Source organism: Rhinoraja longicauda, chromosome 2 (assembly GCF_053455715.1).
Source record: "Rhinoraja longicauda isolate Sanriku21f chromosome 2, sRhiLon1.1, whole genome shotgun sequence".
NCBI classification, from domain to species: domain Eukaryota; kingdom Metazoa; phylum Chordata; class Chondrichthyes; order Rajiformes; family Arhynchobatidae; genus Rhinoraja; species Rhinoraja longicauda.
The window spans coordinates 110,494,355-110,520,274 of NC_135954.1; the positions used below are offsets into that span (position 1 = coordinate 110,494,355).

The following is a 25,920-nucleotide window of genomic DNA, read 5'->3' on the forward strand; positions in this document are numbered from 1 at the left end:
CCAGTTCAGTTAAAAAAAACCCTGGTCGGCACGGATGGGTGATGCTGTCTCTCTCTCCAATTTTAATTTCAACAACCCTGCTAATCCCAAGAGGCACAAAGTCTTGGTCAGACTGTGGCTCATTGTTTGGCGAGGAAGGGAGCTCTCCCAGGAGACGGACCCTCTTTCACGAGGAGTCCTTGTGCAAGGTAAGGTGAAACCGCCGCGCGGCGATATTAGTTGGCACCGGAGAGAGCACCTGTGCAGGGCTCACACACAAGGTGCACTGTCCCCTGAGCTATAAAGAGCCGTCACCCTCCACCTCCAGCTCATTCATCCCACTGCCGACGGAGGGTCTGTCTCCTGCTCCACCATGTTGTCCAGGTGAGTGTCTGCCACCACCCACAACCAGAGCCACTCGGGGTAGCACTGGGTTCAGTTTAGCTTCAGTATCATAGAGTTTCGTTTAGTTATAGCATAGTAGAGTATTGTAAAGTATAGTATAGTTTAGTTATAGTATAGTAATTGTAAAGTATAGTTTAGTTTAGTTATAGCATAGTAGAGTATTGTAAAGTATAGTATAGTTTAGTTATAGTAGAGTATTGTAAAGTATAGTATAGTTTAGTTATAGTATAGTATTGCAAAGTATAGTTTAGTTGTTTAGTTATTGTATAGTAGAGTATTGCAAAGTATAGTTTAGTTTAGTTTAGTTATAGTATAGTAGGATATTGCAAAGTATAGTTTAGTTTAGTTATAGTCTGGTAGAGTATTGTAAAGTATAGTTTCGTTTAGTTTTAGTATAGTAGAGTGTCGTAAAGTATAGTAATAGTTTAGTTTTAGTATTGTGTAGTATAATATAGTACTGTATAGTTTAGTTTGGCATAGTTTTGCACAGTTTAGTTTAGTTTTAGTATGGTATAGTTTAGATTAGTTTTAGCATAATATAGTACCGTTTAGTTTTAATATGGTATAGTTTAGTTTAGTTTTAGTATAGTATAATATTGTACAGTCTAGTTTAGTTTTAGTACTGTGTAGTGTAGTAGAGTAGGAACATTTTGTGGTACCTTCGTGTAGTATAGTAGGGTGCGGTATAGTAGGGTGCGGTATAGTTTAGTTTTAGTATAATATAGTTCAGTTTAGTTTTTAGTACTGTGTGGTACAGTTTAGTACAGTTCAGTTTAGTTCAGTTTTAGTATTGTGTAGTACAGTACAGTATAGTACAGTTCAGTTTAGATTAGTTTTAGTATTGTACAGTATAATACAGTTTAGTTTAGTTTAGTTTTAGTAGTGTATAGTATTGTACAGTTTAGTTTAGTTTTGATATTGTGTAGTACAGTATAGTACAGTTTAGTTCAGTTTTAGTAAAGTATAGTTCAGTTTAGATTAGTTTAGTTTTAGTATAGGAAGGAACTGGTTTAAACTGAAGATAGACAGAAGAAAGCAGGACTAACTCAGGGGTCAGACTCCAGGAATGCTGTCTGAACCGCTGAGTTACTCCAACATTTTTGGATCTATCTTTAGTTTTAGTTTAGTTTAGGTTTAGTCCAGTATAGTTTAGTTTTAGTATAATATAGTACAGTTTAGTTTAGCTTTAGTTTAGTTTAGTTTAGTTTAGTTTAGTTTAGTACAGATAAACACAAAAATGTTGGAGTAACTCAGCTGGACAGGCAGCATCTCTGAAGAGAAGGAAAGGGTGACGTTTCGGGTCGAGGCTCTTCTTCAGACGTCTTGACCCGAAACGTCACCCTTCCGTCTCTCCAGAGACGCTGCCTGTCCCGCTGAGTTACTCCAGCATTTTGTGTCTATCTTCAGTGTAAACCAGCATCTGCATTGCCTTCCGACAATAGTATAGTAAAGTAGAGTGCAGTGTAGTATAGTACAAATAGACACAAAATGCTGGGGTAACTCAGCGGGACAGGCAGCATCTCTGGAGAGAAGGAATGGGTGATATTTCAGGTCGAGACCCTTCTCAGACATCACCCATTCCTTCTCTCCAGAGATGCTGCCTGTCCCGCTGAGTTATCCCAACATTTTGTGTGGAGTATAGTTTAGTTTAGTTCTGTTTAGTTTATTAATGTCATGTGTACTGAGGTACAGTGAAGACTTTTGTTGTGTGCTAACCAGTCAGCTGAGAGACAATACATGATTACAATCGAACCATCCACAGTGTACAGATACATGATAAAGGAAATAACATGAATAACGTTTAGTTCAGTTTAGTTAATTGTCACGCGTACTGAGGTTCAGTGAAAAGCTTTATAGAGTCCAGTTAAGTCCGATCAAAGATAGTCCAAAGGTCTCCAATGAGGTAGATAGTAGCTCAAGACCGCTCTCCAGTTGGTGGCAGGATGGTTGGGTTGCCTGATAATAGCTGGGAAGAATCTGTGAATCTGGAGGTGTGCATTTTCACACTTCTGTGGAAACAAAGAAACATAGGTGCAGATAGGTGCAAGAGTAGGCTATTTGGCCCTCCGCCTTGCCGAGGCAGCGTGAGGTGTAGATGGAGTCAATGGAAGGGGGGTTGGTTTGTGTGATGGTCTGGGCTGAGCAGAGCAGGAACAGGCACTTCAGCCCTCAGTGTCCGTGACGAACACGATACCAAGTTAATGTCATCTCCAAGGATAGACACAAAGTGCTCGAGCAACTCAGCAGGTTAGGCAGCATCCCAGAAAACATGGATAGGTGACGTTTCATGCTGGTACCCTTCTTCAGACAGATCTAAACTAAATCCCTCTGCCTTCACAGGATTCAGATCTCTCCATTCCCTGCCTATCCAAAAGCCTCTGTCGACTCTGCCTCCAGTACCACCCCTGGCAGCACCTTCCAGGCACCCACCACTCTCTGTCTAAAAACTTGCCCTGCACATCTCCTTTAAACATTGGTTTTGGACACCCCTACATTTTGGCCTCTGGTTATGCCTCATATCATTTTATATACCGAGATCATCTCATAGTGGCACAGTGGTAAAGTTGCTACCAGAGATCCTGGTTCGATCCTGACTACGGGTGCTGTCTGTACAGAGTTTGTATGTTCTCCCTGTGATCACAAGGATTTTTTCCTCCCACACGTGACAGATATACAGGTTTGTCGGTTATTTGGCTTCTGTAAATTGTAAATTGCCACTAGTGTGTGGGATAGTGCGGGGGATAGTCGCTGATCGGTGCGGACTCATTGGGCTGAAGGGCCTGTTTCCACGCTGTATCTCTAAACTAAACTAAACTGAACACTGCTCACCCACCCTTGCTCCAGGGAAAACACTCCCAGCCTCTCCAATCCCTCCGAATAACTCGAGCCCTCCAGTCCTGGCAGCATCCTTGTGAATCTACTCTGAATCCCCTACAGTTTAATCACATCCTTCCTGTAATGGGCAGCATGGTGGGGCAGCGGTAATGCTACTGCCTCACAGCACCAGAGACCCGGGTTCCATCCCGACTACGGGTGCTGTCTGTACGGAGTTTGTACGCTCTCCCCGTGACCTGCCTGGGATTTCACCAAGATCTTCGGTTTCCTCCCACACTCCAAAGACGTACAGGTTTGTAGATTAATTGGATACTATAATGTAAAATTGTCCCTAGTGGGTGTAGGATAGTGTCAGTGTGCATGCATCACTGGTTGGAGCAGACTCGGTGGGCCAAAGGAACTTTTTCCGCGCTGCATCTCTAAACTAAACCAAACTAAACTAAATTAAATTAATGTTGTGACCAGAACTGTAGGTAATACTCCAGCTGCATCTTAGAGTCATAGAGTGACTCAGTGTGGAAACAGGCCCTTCATAGAGTCATAGAGTGATACAGTGTGGAAACAGGCCCTTCATAGAGTCATAGAGTGACACAGTGTGGAAACAGTCCCTTCATAGAGTCATAGAGTGACTCAGTGTGGAAACAGGCCCTTCATAGAGTGATACAGTGTGGAAACAGGCCCTTTATAGAGTCATAGAGTGACACAGTGTGGAAACAGTCCCTTCATAGTCATAGAGTGACTCAGTGTGGAAACAGGCCCTTCATAGAGTCATAGAGTGATACAGTCATCTACAGGCCTGCCCACCCTGCCAAGTCCAGTGTTGGTGCCTGTGAGGTCTCACTCTGTGGGGAACTGACGAGGCCCTGCCACTTCCCAGTGCACTAACCGGGCCGTTTATTTTGCAGGTCGGTCCTCTGCTGTCTTCTGCTGGTTCTGCTGGGATCTCTCCAGGCCGCTGCTGGGAGAGGTAAAGGAATTGAATTGAATTGAATTGAATTGAATAAGTTTATTGGCCAAGTATGTACACATACAAGGAATGTGCCTTGGTGCTCCGCTCGCAAGCAACAACACGAAAATACAGCAAACAATTAAGAATAAAGCATAAATCATTAAAACATTAAGAATAAAACATTATAGTTTAAACATGTGAGTGAAATGAACCAGAACAAAAGGAGGCCATAGACGTTTGGTTATTGAGTAGAACTACCACTCGTGGAAAAAAGCAGTTTTTATGTCTGGCTGTGGCTGCTTTGACAGTCCGGAGTCGCCTTCCGGAGGGAAGTGCTTCAGAGCTTGTGGCCAGGGTGAGAGGGGTCAGAGATGATCTTGCCCGCTCGCTTCCTGGCGATTTCAGGGAAGTAGCTGGGGTGGGGTAAGGGCGAGTGAGGCAGGGAGTCACACTCTCCGAGTGCTCCCTAAACCAAGCATAAAGGGGTGGGGTCGGGGGTTGGGATCACAGGTAGATGCAAAATGCTGGAGTAACTCAGCGGGACAGGCAGCATCCCTGGAGAGAAGGAATGGGTGACATTTCGGGTTGAGACCCTTCTTCAGGGGTATGGGATCACGTTGTGGCTGGTGGACGTGTGAGGAAATGATGTGCAGGGTGTGGAGCTGGTAGGAGGGGTCCAATACCCTCAGTATCCCCCCCAAACTTACAATCTCCCCACTCTGTAGATCCAGCATCTGACCCATCTAATCCCCCTCACCTCAACACACATCACCCCCTCACCTCTCCACACCCCCCTCACCTCCCCACACCCCCCCCTCACCTCCCCACACCCCCCCTCACCTCCCCACACCCCCTCACCTCCCCACACCCCCTCACCTCCCCACACCCCCTCACCTCCCCACACCAGGTTCGAGATGAAAACAGTAAGCACAGTGCTTGGATGGTGGGGAGCACATAGGTTATGTTGCATAGGTTATGTTGCACATAGGTTATGTTGCATGGAAACAAGCAGATGCCCCATCTAAGCTCGTCCCATTTGCCCGTGCCTGGCCCATTACAAATTGCTCATTCCACACAAATTGTTGGACCTGCAGGCTGTCAAGTCCCTGGATCTTATGGACCTTAGAGTTACAGACAGAGTGTTACAGTTTGGGGGAAAAAGCCCTTCACCTGCCAAGTGTACACTGACTAAGCACCCGGTTTATGCTAATCTGGGGGGGGGGGGGGTATTTTCTCTCGACTGGTTAAAGAGCGAAGATCCGGGAACCGCACGTTCCGTATATCCGAGGACCCTGGAAGTGGGAAGACAGGGATTGGGAGCGCCGGAACATTGACTGGGCACGACGTGGGGAGTCAGGAGTTGGGGTGGAACGCTACACGAAACGTTAGGCTGGACGGAGAGGAAATCCCAGAGGGATTGGGCAGCCAAGGACCACCGCCTTGAGGGTGCAGCGGTAGAGTTGCTGCCTTACAGCGAATGCAGGCACTGGAGACCCGGGTTCCATCCCGACTACGGGATCCGTCTGTCCGGATTTTATACGTTCTCCCCGTGACCCGCGTGGGTTTTCTCTCCGAGATCTTCGGTTTCCTCCCACACTCCAAAGACGCACAGGTTTGTAGGTTAATTGGCTTGGTAAATGTAAAACAAATTGTCCCTAGTGTGTGGAGGATAATGTTAATGTGCGGGGATGGCTGGTCGGCACGAACCCGGTGGGCCGAAGGGCCTGTTTTCAAGCTGTATCTCTAAACTAAATAGTCCGCGTCCACACACGACAGGGGACCTCAGTGTGAGAGGGGATAGCTTGATTCCAGAACAACCTCTGTGAGTTCAGATGCTGATACAACTTGCTCTGCTTGCAGCTCACAACAGACATCGCCGGTTCATCGAATGCCGTGAGTATTGTCGCCATAAGGTGTGAACTGTGAATTCTCTTATTTCAAGGACCAACCCCTCTCTGAAGGTAGACACAAAATGCTGGAGTGATTCAGCGGGACAGGCAGCATCTCTGGAGAGAAGGGATGGGTGACGTTTCGGGTCGAGACCCTTCTTCAGATCTGTCTCGACCCGAAACGTCACCCATTCCTTCTCTCCAGAGATGCTGCCTGTCCCGCTGAGTTACTCCAGCTTTTTGTGTCTATCTTCTGTTTAAACCAGCGTCTGCAGTTCCTTCTTACGTTTCTCTTGCCCCCACTACCCGGGTGCAAAAAACACATTTTTGTCTTTGATTAAAAAGAACACAAAGCACACATTTCCCCCACTCCCCAACCACCCTGCTCCTTTCTCCTCTTCTGCACACCCAACTCCCATCTCCTAGTCTCCTAAACGTTTCGGATCGAGACCTTTCGTCAGACTGAGAGTCAGGGGGGAAGGAAACGAGAGGTACAGACGGCGATGTAGAGGGATATAGAACAAATGAATGAAAGATATGCAAAAACAATCAAGGAAAGGTGGAGCCCACAATGATCCATTGGGGGGGACTGAGCTGGGGGGCTGTTGAGACTTGGGGGTCCTGGCAGGGGATGGGGGGGCGGTAACTGATGGGGGTGCCGAGGGGGGACCCGGTGGGGAGGGGGGGTGCTGCCATGTGTAGTAGCTGGCAGTAGACGGGACAGTGTAGCGGACTTTTGTAACCTTGTCAGCGCCAAAACATGGCAGCACTACTGTCACGGTGAGGTGTGCTATCTGATTTTACCAGGCTCTGCACGCACATCAAAGCCCTTCACTGCAACTAGGAACACGCGACAATAAAGTATCATGGGATTGAGCAAGGTGTCCATGAATCGTTGGCAGACACAAAATGCTGGAGTAACTCAGCGGGTCAGGCAGCATCTCTGGAGAGAAGGAATGGGTGACGTTTCAGGTCGAGACCCTTCCTCAGACTCGAAGCCAATGATTCATGGACTTGTCTGGTTACATCCCCGGGCAAGTGGTCAGAATGGGGAGGGCGGGATTCATGGGGGGATTCCCAGGAGGGGGGATTCCTGGCGGGAGGGAGGGGGTTCATGCAGAGGGAGAGGATTCACAGGAGGGGGGAATTCCCAGGAGGGGGGGATTTCTGGGGAGGGGAATTCCTCGATAGGGATACTGCATTCCCTGGAGGGGGGGATTGGTAGAGGGGGGGATTGGTGGGGGGGGGGGGATTGGTGGAGGGAGGGATCGGTGGAGGGGGGATTAGTGGAGGTGGGGGAATTAGTAGAGGGGGGATTGGTGGTGGGGGGATTATTAGAGGGGGAGATTGGTGGAGGGGGAGATTGGTGGAGGGGGAGATTGGTGGAGGGGGGATTGGTGGAGGGGGGGATTGGTGGAGGGGGGATTGGTGGTGGAGGGGGGGATTGGTGGAGGGGGGGATTGGTGGAGGGGGGGATTGGTGGAGGGGGGATTGGTGGTGGAGGGGGGGATTGGTGGAGGGGGGATTGGTGGTGGAGGGGGGGGATTGGTAGAGGGGGGGATTGGTGGAGGGGGGATTGGTGGAGGGGGGGATTGGTGGAGGGGGAGATTGGTGGAGGGGGAGATTGGTGGAGGGGGGATTGGTGGAGGGGAGATTAGTGGAGGTGGGGGAATTAGTAGAGGGGGGATTGGTGGTGGGGGGATTATTAGAGGGGGAGATTGGTGGAGGGGGAGATTGGTGGAGGGGGGGATTGGTGGAGGGGGGGATTGGTGGAGGGGGGATTGGTAGAGGGGGGGATTGGTGGGGTGGGATTGATGGAGGGGTGGAGGGGATTGAGGGCAGGTTCCTGGGACAGACACTCACCATAATTCTCTTCCCTGCAGATTCTTCAGAAGGCTGCCCCAGCTCCTCTGCCGGTAAGCACGTCCCGCTCGTTTCACTCCAGTCCGTGTGGGGAAGCGACTGCCTGCCTCTACTGGTGACGTTGGGTTCCCATCCCCCCAAGTGCAGCCCGTACAGAGTGCGATCCCTCTCCTCCTCTCCCCCTCTCCCCCTCTCCTCCTCTCCTCCTCTCCTCCTCTCGGGACCTCTGCTCTCTGGGAGAGTACAGGATGACTGGGTATTACTGCAGGTGTGGCCAGATGTGGGTGGATGTGGCTTGGTGAAGTCCAGCTTTGGCCAGGTGCCACCAGATGTGGCCAGTGGTTGCCAGCTGTGGGCAGAAGTGGAACGGTGTGACCAAGTTGTATGTTGCAGATGTTGGAACAGCCAGCAGGCGGGCTTGGTGTGGCCAGATGTGACCAGGTGCGAAAATGTAGCAGCAGTCAGCTGCGGCCAGGTGTCCAGATCTGGCAGAGGCCAGCGATATCCAGGTGTGACCAGATGTGTAGATGCTGCAGCAGTCAGCAGTGGCCAGCTGGGTAGATGTGGCAGCAGCCAGGCGTGCCCAGGTGTGCAGATGCGGCCAGGCGTGCCCAGGTATGTAGATGCGGCAGCAGCCAGCACTGGCCAGGTGTGCTCAGGTGTGCAGATGTAGCAGCAACCAGCACTGGCCAGGTGTGCCCAGGTGTGCAGATGTGGCAGTGGCCAGGTGTGCCCAGGTGTGCAGACACGATAGCAGCCAGCACTGGCCAGGTGTGCCCAGGTGTGTAGATACGGCAGGAGGCAGGTGTGGGTGGTGAATGCCCCGTGGGTGGGCTGGAGGTGTTCTCCTCTCTGGAATGCTGGTGCCGGGACTCTCTGCTCACCTGCTTTTGTCTCTCCGCCAGATGCCACTTTGACCCACTACGACTACGACTTCCTGACAGGTACGTGCTCTGCTTCAGCATTCCCGAGGGAAGAATCCCGCCCGGTCGGAGCCATCAATTCAAACACAGAATCAGGCCCCCCTGCCCAACTTGCACATGGCGACCAAGTCCCACCTGCCCGTGTTTGGCCCATGTCCCTCCAAACCCTTCCCACCCATGTATCTTTGCACCTGCCTCAACTACCTCCCCTGGCAGCTTGTTCCATACCCCTCAGGTTCCTGTTAAATCTTTCCCCTCTCACCTTAAACCCATGTCCTCTGGTTCTTGATTCCCCTACCGTGAGGTAAAAGACCATTCAATCTATTCCCCTCATATTTTTACGCCCCTATAAGATCGGCCCTCAGCTTCCTGCACTCCAAGGAATAAAGTCCTAGCCTGCCCAACTCTCCCTGGAGCTCAGCCTTCTAGTCCTGGTAAATCTTCATTGCACTCTTTCCTGTTTCATAACATCCTTCCTGTTGCAGGATGACCAAAACTCAATACTCTAAATTGCAGCCTTACCAACATCTTGTACAAATTTTAAATAACATCTCAATATCTATTACCCAATACCTTGACTGATGAAGGCCAATGTACCGAAAGCCTTCTTAACTACCCGATCTATCTGTGACACCATTTTCAGGGAACTATGTACTCCCAGATCACTCTGCTCTACAACACTCCCCAAAGCCCTGCCATTCACTGTGTACCTGCACTCCTCGATCCCTCTGCTCCACCACACTGCCCGGGGCTCTGCCACTGACTGTGAAGGTGCTGCTGATGCTGGAGACAGACCCTCCAGAGTGGGCACAGCACCTTTGGTGTGGTGCCCGTAAATAGAGCGGCACCTCCCACGATGGGAGTGCGCGTGAAGCCTTGTTGAATCTCTACTCTGAGCAAACCAAGGGCACTCCCTCCGCTCCCCATCTCTCTCTACATCCTTCAGTCTGTAACCTCACCCGCCAAAGTCATCACCTTGTAGGGTCATAGAGTTTGTACGGCACCTTGTCCATGATGGCCACGTTGGCAACCCATTTGGCCCACATTCTTCCAAACCCTAGGTAGACACAAAATGCTGGAGTAACTCAGCGGGTCAGGCAGCATCTCTGGGGAGAAGGATTGGGTGACGTTTCGGGTCGAGACGCTTCTTCAGTGTGAAGAAGGGTCTCGACCCGAAGCGTCGCCCATTCCTTCTCTCCAGAGATGCTGCCTGTCCTGCTGAGTTACTCCAACGTTTTGTGTCTACCTTCGATTTTCTTTCCCATTCATTCTTCCCAACCCTTCCTATTCATATTTCCGTCCAAATGTGTTTTAAGAGTTGTAATTGTGTCCGCTTCAACAGCTTCCTCTGGCAGCTCATTCCAGTTACGCACTACCCAATTAGTGAAACATTCCCCCCCTGCGGTCGGTACCTCTTAAACCTTTCCCCTCAACCCTTAAGCCCGTGCCCTCTAGTTTCACAATCCTGTACCCTGGGATAAAGACTTTGCATGTTCACTTTATCCATGCCCCTCATGATCTTGTACATCTCAATAAGATTATCCCTTGGCCTCTTACACGCTACAGAAGTCTCAGCCTATCTAAACTCTCCCGGTAACTCAAATCTGCAAGAAGTGTCTCGACCCGAAACGTCACCCATTCCTTCTCTCTAGAGATGCCGCCTGTCCCGCTGAGTTACTCCAGCTTTTCTGTGTCTAACTTTCTGGCGAGTCTCTTCTGCGCCCTTTTCAACTTAGTGACATTCTTACTACAACTGGAAATGTCCACAGCGTGGTCTCGCTAACCAATTGGAAAGCTGGATCACGTTGTCAAACCTATAATAGACACAAAATGCTGGAGTAACTCAGCGGGACAGGCAGCATCTCTGGAGAGAAGGAATGGGTGACTTTTCGGGTCGAGACCCTTCTGTCCAACCCATGATGCTAAGTTAAACGCACCTCTCCTCTGCCTGTACTTGATCCATGTTCTCCGTTCCCTGCATATCCCTATGCCTATCGAAACCCCACTATCATATCTGCCTCCACCATCACCCCCGGCACCCACCACCCTCTGTGTAATAAAACTTGCCCCTCTCACCTCCTTTAAACATCATTCCGCCTCTCACCTTGAAGCTCTGACTCTAGTCATTGACATTTCATGGGGGGGGGGGTACAAGGATTGACCAGTGGGGCTCAAGTGTGGCAGAGGGTAAGAACCATGTCTTTTCCAACTTTCAGATCACAAGAGGGTGGCGAGATCTGCACACTCGGGCAAACACGGTGAGTAACAGGATTTAGGACGTGGTCACGGCCCCTCCAGCCTGCCCCGCCAATGAACATGACATTCCCAGGCCTCATCTACCCTTCTGTGCCAACCCCTCCACAGCCCTCCGCTCAGAAATTCATCAATCCCTATCGATCCACAGGGTGCTGGAAATCCACTGGGTTTCCTCTAGGGTTGCCAACTTTCTCACTCCCAAATAAGGGACAAAAGATGACGTCACCGCCCGGCGCCCCTCTTGACCTCACCTAGCCAGCGGCCACATACTCCCGCTCCACCAATGGCGGCCGCCCGGGCCGGGAGGCGGGTTGCTGCACAACCTCCGTTAGGCGGGTTGCTATGCAACCTCCGTTAGGCGGCGCCCAGGTCTCTGGGCCTACAGTGTCGGGGCCTACAGCGCCCCCTGGACCTAATAAGGTCTCTGGGCCTACAGTGTCGGGGCCTACAGCGCCCCCTGGGCCTAATAAGGGACAAGAGCCGTCCCGTACGGGACAAACAAATTTAGCCCAATATACGGGATGTCCGGGCTAATACGGGACAGTTGGCAACCCTAGTTTCCTCCCACATTCCCCAGACGTGCAGGTTTGTAGGTTAACTGGCCCCATTATAGGTAAATTGACTGCAGTGTGTAGGGGGTGGATGTGAAAGTGGGATAACATAGAACTAGTGTGAATGGGTGATCGATGGTCGGCATGGATTTGGTAGGCCGAAGGGCCTGTTTCCATGCTGTATCTCTAAAGATAAAACTGAAACTAAATCATCCCCAATAGGGTTGCCAACTTCCTCACTCCTAAATACGGGACAAGGTGATGTCACCGCCCCACGCCCCACGTGACCTCACCCAGCCAGCGGTCACGTGCTCCCGCTCCACCAACGGCGGCCGCCCGGGCCGGGAGGCGGGTTGCTACGCAACCTCCGTTCGGCGGCGCCCAGGCCTCTGGACCTAAACTAAAATGTCGGAATCCTAGAGTGTCGGGACCTAAACTGTTGGGACCTACAGCGCCGGGGCCCACAGTGTCCGGGCCTACAGCGTCTGGGCCTACAGCGCCCCTTGGGCCTAATACGGGACAAGGGCGGTCCCGCGCAGGACAAAACAATTTAGCCCAAAATACGGGATGTCCCGACTAATATGGGACAATGGGCAACCCTATCCCCCAACCACAGTGAGATTCACTTCATTAGTGAATGAAGCCTTCTTTGTCCCTGCTGATCATACTGGGATTCTGGGCTAGTCCCATTTGCCCGCATTTGGCCCACAGCCCTCTAAACCCTTCCAATCTTGATACTACTTCTCCGAGAAGAAATTCAAAGCACCTCAGTTTTAAATGCGTGGTCCCTGATCCAGTAACTATGTTCCTGTCGCTTGAGGTTCTCCCACCAGTGGAAACGTCTCGACATTCACTCTGCCTTCAGGAAGGTACGTATTCAATAAAATCACCCTCGGTCTAAACTCCAAAGAAGTCTAGATGGGAGATCAATGGAGAAGTGGATGGTCTTTGGCCCACTCTGACTCCCGTCTTCCACCCTCCTAGCCCAGTCACCATCCCCGCTGGGTGTCCATGAGTTCTGCCTCCTCCCTGGCCCACTTAGTTGTATCTCTCCCCAAGCACACCAGCCAAACCCAACGAGCTGGTGAGCAAAGAGCCTTGGGCGAGATATCCCGTGGGATGGGGAGGGGCAGTGAGAGGCGAGAACAGGAGTGCAGGGGTTGAAGGACTTGGACCTGCAGGGTGACAGACCCGATTTGAGATGGGCAAGGTTTGCATCCTCCCAGGAGGTACAGCCTCCATCATTCCACCGGACAGGAACTCAAGATGTTTCTTTCCTTTTGCAGCTGATGGCTTGGGGAGCGATCATCATGATGGTAAGAATCGTTTCAACATCTTCCTGTACACTGTTCCATCACATGCTCCTGGGGTCAGACAGAGAGTGAAGCTCCCTCTACATAGGGTTGCCAACTGTCCCGTATTAGCCGGGACATCTCACATATTGGGCTAAATTGGTTTGTCGTGTACGGGACTGCCCTTGTCCTGTATTAGGCCCGGGGGGCGCTGTAGGCCCAGACGCTGTAGGCCCGGACGCTGTAGGCCCGGACGCTGTAGGCCCAGATGCTGTAGGCCTGGGCACTGTAGGCCCGGACGCTGTAGGCCCGGACGCTGTAGGCCCGGACGCTGTAGGCCCGGACGCTGTAGGCCCGGACGCTGTAGGCCCGGACGCTGTAGGCCCGGACGCTGTAGGCCCGGACGCTGTAGGCCCGGACGCTGTAGGCCCGGACGCTGTAGGCCCGGACGCTGTAGGCCCAGACGTTATAGGCCCAGCCAGTCTAGGTCCGGAAGCCCGGACGCCACCTAACGGAGGTTGCGTAGCAACCCGCTCCCGGCCCAGGCGGTCGCCATTGGTGGAGCGGGAGCACGTGGCCGCTGGCTGGGTGAGGTTATGTGGGGCGCGGGGCTGTGATGTCACCTTGTCCCTTATTTGGGAGTGAGATTGTTGGCACCCCTACCTCCACACCGTCCCATCACACACTCCCATGACAGCTGTTATGCACATACCCTGAATGAAGGTGCCGCGAACATCTGCAGCTCAATCCATTTACCTGAGAGGAACGAGGATGGGTTGATGTGTTAAATGGAGGGGGGGGTGGGGGAGGAAGAGCAGAGCTTTTAGTGATGGTCTGAATGGCAGATTGTCACCACTATTTATCTTTCTCTTCCCTGCAGATGGACATTAAGGTCACATGTATGGAGAAGGTAATGTTTCTCAGCTGATACTGTTAGTGCATTCCACATCTCGAGTGGAGTCATAGTCACACAGCACGGAAACAGGCCCTTCGCCCCAGCTTGCCCATGCTAACCTAGATGCCCATCTACACTAGTGCCTGTGTTTGCCCCATCTATATACTAAAACTCTCGTTTGTTTGTTTGTTCCTGAACTTCAGCCAAAACGGTACATGATAGCGCAACAATGTTAGGCCCACCTTACTCACCGTCGTCCCTTTGGTGCTAATGGAAGAAGTTTCATTGAAATCGGTGTTTTTTCTTTAAAGTTATTCACATTTTAAAGTTTAAATCTATCTCCTGGGGAGGGAGGGGGGGGAAGGGGGAGGGAGGGAGGGGGATGGAGTGGGGGAGGGAGGTGAAGGGGGAGAGGGGGAGGGAGGTGAAGGGGGAGAGGGGGAGGGAGGGAAGGAAGGGGGAGGGGAGGGGGGAGTGGGGGAGGAGAGGAGAGGGTGCAGCACCAATGCAGGAGGTTTGAGTCTAGGTCTGGTATCCCTCTAAACCTTTCCTACCTTTGCCACAGAAGGTTGTGGAGGCCACGTCAATGGATAATTTTAAGACAGAGGCAGATAGATTCTTGATTAGGTATGGGTGTCTAGGGTTATGGGGAGAAGGCAGGAGAATGGGGTTAGGAGGGAGAGATAGATCAGCCATGATTGAATGGCGTAGACTTGATGGGCCGAATGGCCTAATTCTGCACCCATCACTTATGAACATGACCTTATGACCTATCCGTGTACCCGAGATTGGAGCAGGGGCCGGGAGGAGGGGATTGAGGTAGGAGTAATTGGGGGCATTGAGAGGTCTCATGGAACTTCAGGAGAAGGAATGGGAAGGGAGGCTGGGAGATGCTGGCTATTCATGGCTTTTCAGTTCAGGCAAAGCCTGGAGGTGTGGTGAGCAGCCAGGAGGAAGACAAAGACTGTCAGAACAGGTAGACAGAACCGATGTCCCTTCATAAAGCAGATGTGAAGCAAGTCTTTCTGCCAACATGTACTCGAGATGTGTCCATTTTGCAGATGAGCAAAGGGGACTACAGAGGCATGAGGGAGGAGCTGGCCAAAGTTGACTGGAAAGGTACCCTAGCAGGGGTGACGGTGGAACAGCAATGGCAGGAATTTCGGGGAATAGTCCGGAAGATGCAGGATCTTTTCATTCCAAAGAGGAAGAAAGATTCCAGAGAAGTCAAGGACAGTATAAAACTAAAAAAGAAGGCGTATGACATAGCAAAGATTGGTGGGAAGCCGGAGGATTGGGAAGCTTTTAAAGAACAACAGAAGGTAAAAAAAGCAATATTGGGAGGAAAAGATGAAATACAAAGGTAAGCTAGCCAATAACATAAAAGAGGATAGCAAGAGTTTCTTCAGTTACTGTCTATAAAGAGTAAGAAAGTGGCAAGAGTGGACGTTGGGTCGCTGGAGAATGATGCCGGAGAAGTGATAATGGGCAATAAAGAAATGGCAGAGGAGTTGAATAACTTTTTTTTGCATTAGTCTTCACAGTGGAAGACACCAACAACGTGCCTGAAATTCAAGAGAGTCAAGGGGTGGAAGTTAGTGGAGTGGCTATTACTGGGGAGAAGGTGCTTGGGAAGCTGAAAGGGCTGAAGGTGGATGTCACCTGGACCAGATGGACTGCACCCTAGGGGTCTGAAAGAGGTGGCTTTAGAGATTGTGGAGGCATTAATAGTGATATTTCTAGAATCAGGACTGGTTGCAGAAGATTGGAAAATTGCCAATATGACCTCGTTGTATAAGAAGGGAGCAAAGCAGAATAGTGGGAACTATAGGCCAGTTAGTCTGGCTTCAGTGGTTGGTAAGATTTTACAGTCCGTTATAAAGGATGAAGTTACGGAGTATTTAGAAGTTCATGATAAAATAGGCCAAAGTCAGCATGGATTTGTGAAGGGGAGTTCTTGCCTGACGAATCTGCTGGAATTCTTTGAAGAAGTAAATAGCAGGACAGACAAAGGAGAGTCAGTAGATGTTGTTTACCTAGATTTTCAGAAAGCCTTTGATAAGGTGCCACACGTGAGTCTGCTAAGGAAGATGAGAGCCCAGGGTATCAAAGGGCAGATACTGGCATGGGCAGCAGGTTGGCTGGTTGGCAGAAGGCAAAGAGTGGCAGTAAAGGGGGATTTTTCTGGTCGGCTGCCAGTGACTAGCGGAGTTCCGCAGGGCTCGGTGCTGGGGCCGCTACTCTTCACGTTCTATATCAATGATTTCGACGAGGGGATTGAAGGCTTTGTGGCCAAGTTTGTGGATTATACAAAAATAGGTGGAAGGGCAGGTTGTGTAGAGAAAGCAGGGACTCTGCAGAAGGACTTGGACAGGTTGGGAGAGTGGGCAGAGAAGTGGCAGATGGAATATAGTGTAGCAAAGTATGGAGTCATGCGTTTTGGTCGTAGGAATAAAGACTATTTTCTGAATGGGGAGAGAGTCCAGAAATCGGAGGTGCAAAGTGCTGGTGCAGGATTCCCAAATATGTACTTGACATGCAAGTTGAATCGATATTAAGGAAGGCAAACGCAATGCTAGCATTTATTTCAAGAGGGCTTGTATACAAAAACAGGGATGTAATATTGAGGCTCTATCAGGCGCTGGTCAGATCACATTTGGAGTATTGTGAGCAATTTTGGGCTCCATATCTAAGGATGTGCTGGCCCCGGAGGTGGTTTACAAGAATGATCCCAGGAATGAGTAGGTTAACCTACGAAGAGCTTTTGACGGCACTGTACTCGCTGGAGTTTAGAAGGATGAGAGGGGGGACCTCATTGAAACTTACCGAATAGTGAAAGGCCTGGATAGAGTGGATGTGGAGACGATGTTTCCACTAGTGGGAGAGTCTAGGACCAGAGGTCATTGCTCAGAATTAAAGGACGTTCCTTCCGGAAGGAGATGAGGAGGAATTTCTTTAGTCATAGAGGGCGGTGAATCTGTGGAATTCTTTGCCACAGGCTGTGGAGGCCAAGTCAGTGGATATTTTTAAGACAGATAGATTCTTGATCAGTACGGGTGCCAGGGGTTATGGGGAGAAGGCAGGAGAATGGGGTTAGGAGGGAGAGATAGATCAGCCGTGAATGGAGTAATGGACTTGATGGGCCGAATGGCCTATTCTTGCTGCTATCATATGACATGACCTTATTTCCCAATGCAGATGCTGCCTGACCAGCACTTTCTCCAGCACTGTGTTTGTGCTCCAGTACAGGCCCTTCTGTAGACAGGTTATCCGCAGACTATTTTAAAGAAACCCCTCTGTGCCTAACAAATTCTGCTCCATCGAACCAAAGTGACGTAAGATTATTTTCTGCACGTTGGCACAGCAGTAGAGTCACTGCCTTACAGCGTCAGATCCTGACCTCGGGCGCTATCTGCGTGGAGTTTGCACGTTCTCCCTATGACCATGTGTGTTTTCCCCGGGTACTTTGGTTTCCTCCCACATTCTAATGGTGTGCAAGTTTGTAGGTTAATTGGCTTCTGTAAATTGCCCCTAGTGTGTAGGATACAAGTGGTGTGAACGGGTGATCGCTGGTCGGCATGGACTCTGTGGGCCGAAAGGCCAGTTTCCACGCTGTATCTCCAGACTAAACTAAGTCCAGTTCAGTTGTACTGAGCCACATGTACTGAGGTACAGTGAAAAGTTTTTTGTTGCGTGCTAACCAGTCAGCGGAAAGACAATACATGATTACAATCGATCCATTTACAGTGTAGATACATGATAAGGGAATAAAGTAAGAAATGTTGTAGGAATAGACATTTAAGAGTGTGGAGCGATTGTTTTTTGTGAGTTTGTGGATCTGCTTCTGTGGCTAGCACGCAAATAGTCCCCTGTGTGGGGTGGGGTGGGGGTGGCACATAAACTGCATGACCAGTGCCTCTACATTCTTGTTTCAGGGAGGAGTCTCCGTGCGAGTCGTCGGCTGCCAGCTCGAGCTGAGAACCTCTCCTGCTGCACGCTTTCACGCTGCCACTTTCATGAACTGAACATCGCCCGGGCTTCACTGTCAATCCTGACCAGAATCGCCACCACTGATCGCGCACTCGTTGCCACCGCCTGCATTGGACATGGTTGTGTTGACACAACCCTCCTGTGTGTGTAAACACTCAAGGACAGCAAGACACAAGCTATCGCTGCTGAGGCTAGACGCACAGGACAGTGCAGGATACAAACTGGCCCTTTGGCCCACAATGTCTGTCAAAAGTGATGCCAGGTTACATTAATCTCCTCTGCCTGCACGTGATCCGTGTGCCTCTCTAAATGTCTCTTAAAAATCCTATCTGCCTCCACCTCCACCCCTGGCAGCGTGATCCAGCCACCCACCATTCTGTGTAAAAAAAAAACTTCCCCCACATACCTCCTTTAAACTTTAAACTCCCGAACTTAAAGCAATGCCCTTTAGTTTGTGACATTTCCAAAATGGTCTGATTGTCTGCCCTTTCTATGCCCCTCAGAATTTTCTAAACCTACCAGGTTTCTCGTCAACTCCTGACGTTCAAGAGAAATCAATTCACGTCCGTCCAGCCTCTCCTTGTAGTTAATGCCCACGAATCCAGGCAGCATTCCGGTAAACCTATTCTGCACCCTCTCCAAAGCCACCACATCATTCCTGTAATCGGGCGGCCAGAACTGCACACTATACTCAATAACATTAATTGTCCTCTCTGGGATGGTTGCTGCGTTACTTCATTAGTCGCACTTGGACCACACGAGTGAACTTTAAAAGAATATAATCCTGTAGTTTCTTAACTATTGCCCCCTCCTCCCTCAGAAATAATTAAATAAAACAAACAACAATGGTGGCACCGCGGTAGAGCTGCTGCCTTACAGCGCTTGCAGCGCCAGAGACCCGGGTTCAATCCCGACTACGGGTGCTGTCTGTACGTTCTCCCCGTGACCGCGTGGGTTTTCTCCGAGATCTTCGGTTTCCTCCCACGCTCCAAAGAAGTATAGGTCTGTAGGTAAATTGGCTTCAGTATAAGTGTGAATTGTCCCTAGTGTATGTAGAATAGTGTTAATGTGCAGGGATCGCTGGTCGGTGCGGAGTCGGTGGGCTGAAGGGCCTGTTTCTGCGCTGTATCTCTAAACTATTCACTTAAATTTAAATGCAGTAGAATTTGAACTCTTGCCTCTGCACCCATTACAAACTATAACACTAAATATTCCAAAGCATTGAATCGTGACCCAAAACCCAATCTTAAGTCACAGATAGCGAGGAACAGCCAAATCACCAGTGAGAGTGTGAATGCAAGTGAGAGAGAGGAGGATGTGATTCTAATCACGATTGACATTGTGAAGCTTTATTGTAGCTTGTTAACCTCGCCAGTGTTTGGATCTCTGGCCAGTTGTGCTGATAGTAAGGCTCACACCATTTATTGGATCGCAATGCCCCAGGGGTTGAGGTTATTGCTACCTCCTGCGCTTCTACCCATTTCTGTCTGTCGTGCTTTGCTTCAATAAAACATGCTTCTGCAACCAAAACACCTACTTTGTTGGAAGTTTGATTTCCCCTGGCTCAGGCTTTTACGGCTTTGCTTCACTTATATTTAAGACCAGTTCAGTTTATTGTCACGTGTGACAATACTGTGAAAAGCTTTTGTTGCTAACCAGCCAGCAGAAAGACGAGACATGGTTACAATCGAGCCATTCGCAGTGTACAGATAGATACATGATAAGGGAATAACATTTAGTGCAAGATAAAGCGGCACGGTGGCGCAGCGGTAGAGTCGCTGCCTTACAGCGAATGCAGCGCCGGAGACTCAGGTTCGATCCTGACTACGGGCGCCGTCTGTACGGAGTTTGTACGTTCTCCCCGTGACCTGCGTGGGTTTTCTCCGAGATCTTCGGTTTCCTCCCACACTCCAAAGACGTATAGGTTTGTAGGTTAATTGGCTGGGCAAATGTAAAAATTGTCCCTAGTGTGGGTGTAGGATAGTGTTAGTGTGCCGGGATCGCTGGGCGGCGCGGACCCGGTGGGCCGAAGGGCCTGTTTCTGCGCTGTATCTCTAAAAAAGAAGCCAGTAAGATCCGATCGATCAAGGATAGCGCGAGCCTGCAGCTCAAGGGGGGTGGTCAGTCACTGGTGTCCTTCCTTGCGCAGGCTGTGACTCTCCATTTTTGGGCCCTATGTAGAGTATATTCAGGATGGTTTTGCACCAGTGATGCTGAGCCTAATGGAGCACTGCCCGCAGAACGAAGACAGTTGTGCTGTTCTGCTCACCCCATTACAGAAAGGATATGGAGGCTTTGGAGAGGGTGCACAAGATGTGCAAAAAGTTTTAAAAACTTTCCTCATTATGTATTGTAAGAAAATAACTGCAGATGCTGGTACAAAATCGAAGGTATTTATTTCACAAAATGCTGGAGTAACTCAGCAGGTCAGGCAGCATCTCAGGAGAGAAGGAATGGGTGACGTTTCGGGTCGAGACCCTTCTTCAGTCTGAAGAAGGGTCTCGACCCGAAACGTCACCCATTCCTTCTCTCCTCATTATGTATTGTCACTTGGCTAATTTGGCAAGCTAACCAACCACGGGTTCATTGGCATTTCATCTTCAATTAGATTTCCTCTATTTGTTTACCAGAATGACAATAGACAATAGGTGCAGGAGTAGACCATTCAGTCCTTCGAGCCAGCTCCGCTGCCTGTGTTAGAGAGCATTAGCTGTAAGGAGAGTCTGGGCAAATTTGGATTGTTTTCTCTGCAGTATTGGAGGTTGAGGGGAGACCTGATAGAAGTATATAAAATTATGAGAGGCATGGATACTATAGAGAGAAGCTTTTCCCCAGGGTGGAAATGACAAAGACTAGAGGACATAAGGTCAATATGGCAAAGTTTAAAGGAGATGTGTGGGGTAATTTTTGTTTACAGAGTGGTGGAGCGCTGCCAAGTGGTGATGGTGGAGGCAGATACGATAGTGGCATCTAAGAGGCTTCTGGATAGGCACATGGACATGCAGAAAATGGAAGGGTATGGATCACATGCAGGCGGAGATTAGTTTAACAGTACCATATTCGTCGTGGACATTGTGGGCCGAAGGGCCTGTTCCTGTGCTGTGCCGTTCTATGACACACTGTTCCCGGTGAAAATCGTTGCACTCTGAGGGAGTTGGCGGTCTTTGCAGGGACCTGGGTGGAGCCTGGGACTGGTGCCCCCAGTCAGAGCGCACTGCACTGCTGGAGGAGGACGTTCTGGCTGCCAGGGTTTCTGGATCTGGAGGATGTAACGGTCAACACTGACTATTGTGGCCACAGCCTCCGCCAACGGTCTGTCATGGTGGGTGTTGAGGGGACTACACAGTAACTACCATCCAACTGACCCTTGCCCTGAAATGCTCTTCGGATTCAGCACCGGGAACTCTCCTCGGGCGCTGGCCCCTCTAGCTGCAACCTTGAGCCGTAATTCAGGAATCTTCTCTGTGCTTTTCCATACCGAAGAGAGGGACGGTCCTGGTCTCGTCAACACCCACAACGATAAGGCTCTCGGTCCACATCCTCGCTCTCCTCTGCCGCCCCCCCCCCCCCCCCCCCTCACCCTCCTCTTTTGCCCAGACACACCAATTGGTAGTTAGAGGTCTCCAGTGGAGGTCTGGTCTCTCCACCAGGGTAGTCATTCCAGTCTGAAGAAGGGTCTCGACCCGAAATGTCGCCCATTCCTTCTCTCCCGAGATGCTGCCTGACCTGCTGAGTTACTCCAGCCTTTTGTGAATAAATACCTTTGATTTGTACCACCATCTGCAGTTATTTCCTTACACTCTTTGAAAAGGGGATCTGGAGTATGGGTCTGTCACAGGTTCAAGGACTCCCAGGCCACGTGCCTCTTCCGGGTTCCACTCACGTCTGTGTCCCGTGGAATGCAAGTGGTTGCAGTCCGTGTGGATGTTCCGAGAGGCTCTCCTTCGTCCCCACGTTCCTGATCTTTGCAGTGCTGCAGGTGGGAGGTGTTGGCGAAGGGGTGGATGAGAGTTCAAGAGAGGGGCCCTCCTCATCGATCTTCTCTGGGGCCTGTCGCTTGCAGCCGTTGTCAGGTCCAGGTAGCAGGGTGTTGGGCCAGATCTGTCCATGGCAGCTGCCCTCCAGTCCTCTCTCTGAGAATATAACCAGGCCTGAGAGAGAGAGAGGGTGGATGTATTCCCTGGATTCTGGACAAGGAAGACGCCATCTTGAATATTTTGGTTTGTGTTTTAAATTAATGCTATTTTAAAACTAACAGAAAAAAAGAGCCCCAATCCAGAACATCACCTGTCCATTACCCTGATTAGATGCTGCCTGACCCGCTGAGTTCCTCCAGCACTTTGTGTTTAGCAGGCAGAATGTGTTCCTGGGATAACTTCCAAAATAATCCCATCTTTGGGATGGGGGAGGAACCCACGCGGTCACAGGGAGAATGTGCAAACTCCACACAGACAGCAGCCGAGGTTGAGCTTGAATGTGTATGTCTGGTGTTGTGAGGCACTGTGCAGTGAATGTAGTTGAGGAATAAATATTAACCGGGGCCTCAGCACACGCATCTGCTGTACTCCTAAACTAGGAGATTTATTTACTCATTACAACACAAGCCTTTTCTTACCTCCAGTTCCCTCCCCGACTGAAAAAGTGTCCCGATCCGAAACGTCACCCATTCTTTTTCTCCAGAGATGCTGCCTGACCCACTGAGTTACTCCAGCACTTTGTGTCTATCTTCAGTATATATCAGCATCTACAGTTCCTTTCTAAACACAAGACCATTCGGCCCATCAGGTCCATGCTGGCCACTGTAGAACAATCCATTTCCCCCCCCCCCCTCCCTACCCATTTTGCTATATTCCAGCAAAAACATGTCTATCACTCTCCTGATTCTTTTCACCACCCACCTACACTAAGAATAATTTACGGAGGCCAATTAACCTGCATGTCTTTGGGATGTCGGAGGAAACAAGAGCACCTAGAAACAATCTACGCAGCCACATGGAGATCGTGCAAACCTCCACGTCCACAGACAGCACCCGAGGTCAGGATCAAAGGCGAGTCAACGATGCTGGTGGCAGCAGCTCTACCAGCTGTGCCACTGTGCCAGCTAGAACCATTAAACCTGGCATTGAGCCTTCCGAACATCTCATCCAAATGGGAGGAGAGCTTGGATGGCAACTGGTGACTTCTCCTTTGCATGGATTTCCTACCCTTCGGGAACTGGTACATCGAAGATAGACACAAAATGCTGGAGTAACTCAACGGGACAGGCAGCATCTCTGGAGAGAAGGAATGGGTGACAGTTCCGGTCGAAGGTGTGAAGAAGGGTCTCGACCCGAAACATCACCCATTCCTTCTCTCCTGAGATGCTGCCTGACCTGCTGAGTTACTCCAGCATTTTGTGAATAAATCCCTCTGGATTTATTCCGAGGCAACTCCGGACTGTCAAAGCAGCCACAGCCAGACATAAAAACAGCTTTTTTTCCCACTAGCAGTAGCTTTACTCAACAACCAAAAGTCTGTAGCCTCCTTTTGCTTTGGTATTTTATTTCATTCTTCACATGTGCAAATTATAATGTTTTATTCTTAATTGTTCACTGTATGTTCGTGTTGTTACTTGCGAGCAAAGCACCAAGGCAAATTCCTTGTATGTATCCATGCTTGGCTAATAAAATGCATTCAATTCAATTCAATGCAGAGTGTAACCTTCTGCATCAGAGGATTCAAAATCGACAATCCTAAATTAAAAGACCAAAGAAATGTCAGGCAGTGTGTTATGATTTTTTCCCCTTTATCGATAGATTATATATATATATATATAAAATCATCTTTATTATCACATAAAACAGTTGCACTAACAATTTATCTACATTTCAAAGTCCCTTTACTCACTCAAGGGATTTGGATTTAAAGCATTTAAATACAATATCGAAGACTATTAACGTCTGATACATATATCTGCCAATCGCCACTGAAACCAAACCAAGACAGTGGTGTGTGACGCTGTGTGTCGTGTGTTAAAAGGTAGGATGTGGTGCATGGATGGTCTGTGTGGGGTGTGTAGGAATGTGGGTGTCTGTGGGGTGTGGGTGTCTGACAGTGTGGCTAATTTTGGAAAATCACCAATGTAAGACCGTGTCTGCTCCACATATTAGATTTATTTTAAGAACCACGAATCAATAGGTCGCCAATGAAAGTTTTATGTCTGCTGGTGTGGGGGGGGTGGTGGGGGGTGGTCTAGGGCTTTGGGGAAGAGTCTTCAGAGCCGTACAGCACGGAAACAGGCTCCTCAGCCCACCGTATCCACACCGACCAAGTTGGCACACTGGGGTAGTCTAATTTCCCTGCATTTGGCCCACAGCTCTCTGAATCCTTCCCATTCATATACGTACAGGTTGTAAAAGTGGAGCTGCGGGCCAAGACCAGAGCAGCCTTGACTTTGTGGAGCGGCCGGACAGGATCGACGTGTTCTCCTGGCTGACTCCTCTCAATTGTTCCTGTCGTTAGGGCAGAGGGAAAGTCCAAGCTCAGTCCTCCACACATGAATCTACGCCTCTCTCAAACATTTCATCAAACCATACATATTTCCTTCCTATGGCCATAGAGGACTGAGAAGAAAAAATCAAAATGAAAACATCATCAGGTTTATGGCGCTGAAGAATGGAGAAGAGATATCTGGGTATTAACTAAGGGTTAATAATCCACTCTAGAAACATAGACAATAGATGCAGCAGGAGGCCAATTGGCCCTTCGAGCCAGCACCGCCATTCATTGTGATCATGGCTGATCATCCACAATCAGTAACCTGTGCCTGCCTTCTCCCCATCCCCCTTGATTCCTCTAGTCCCTGGAGCTCTATCTAACTCTCTTTTAAATTTATCCAGTGAATTGGCCTCCACTGCCCTCTGTGGCAGAGAATTCCACAAATTCAAAACTCTGGGTGAAAAAGTTTTTTCTCATCTCAGTTTTACTAGATACTAGATGGCAGGGCATTGAAGGACCAGAACCAGGGGGCCACCGTCTAAGAATAAAGGGGAGGCCATTTAAAACTGAGTTGAGAAAAAACTTTTTCACCCAGAGTTGTGAATTTGTGGAATTCTCTGCCACAGAAGGCAGTGGAGGCCAATTCACTAAATAAATTTAAGGGAGAGTTAGATAGAGCTCTGGGGGCTAGCGGAATCAAAGGGGATGGGGAGAAGGCAGGCACGGGTTACTGATTGTAGATGATCAGCCATCCGGACCAAACTCAGATCCTGGGGGGACAGGGCTTTCTCCATCGCTGCTCCCACCCTATGGAACTCACTACCCCAAACCGTTAGAGACTCCTCCACACTCACCACATTCAAAACATCGCTGAAGTCTCACCTGTTCAGTACTGCCTTCAACCACTGAAGGTCACCTCACCTTCTGTCTCCTTTCTCTGTTCGTTTACTTATTTACTTATTTATCTATTTATTCATTTCCCTATGTTCTCTAAATCTCTGTAAAGCGTCTTTGAGTATATGAAAAGCGCTATATAAATAAAATGCATTATTATTATTATTATTATGATCACAATGAATGGCGGTGATGGCTCGAAGGGCCAATTGGCCTCCTCCTGCACCTATTTTCAATGTTTCTATACGACCTACTTCAACTTCTGTACATTGAACAAAACACTGGAGGAATCCAGAGGGTCAGGCAGCATCTGTGAAAGGAACAGATTGGTACATTTCAGGTCAAGGCTTCCTGGAACACTGGAAGCTTCCCAACCCAAATCGGTGCCTGTCCATTCCCTCCACAGATGCTGCCTGCCCCACTGAATTCCTCCGGCACTTTGTGTATTATTCAAGATCCCAGCATCTGCAGTTACTATTCCACTGCAAAATCTCCTCAAAGAGTGCCTACTTTGAAGAATATTATCCTCCTCTCTTGGGTAGCGTCCCGACCTGAAACATTGCCTATCCATTCCCTCCACAGATGCTGTCTGACCCACTGAGTTACTCCAGCACTTTGTGTATTGTTCAAGATATCAGTATGCACGTTGAACCTTTGTTGAGCTACTTCTGAGATAAGGATACCAAAGGAGACCAAAATTGTACGCAGCCAAGGTCTCACCA

The 25,920-nt window shown here is 49.5% G+C and overlaps 1 protein-coding gene across 1 annotated transcript; it reads left to right on the forward strand.

Moving 5' to 3' along the window:
• Positions 1 to 41: 41 nt before the first annotated feature.
• LOC144607284 (uncharacterized) lies at positions 42 to 19,248 on the forward strand. Its single transcript, XM_078424016.1, has 9 exons — positions 42 to 188; positions 4,125 to 4,186; positions 6,029 to 6,061; positions 7,941 to 7,973; positions 8,826 to 8,864; positions 11,060 to 11,101; positions 12,937 to 12,966; positions 13,823 to 13,852; positions 17,773 to 19,248. The coding sequence occupies exons 1-7, from the start codon at positions 42 to 44 to the stop codon at positions 12,938 to 12,940; spliced, it is 360 nt and encodes a 119-aa protein (XP_078280142.1). The 3' UTR covers positions 12,941 to 12,966; positions 13,823 to 13,852; positions 17,773 to 19,248.
• The last annotated feature ends 6,672 nt before the right edge of the window (positions 19,249 to 25,920 follow it).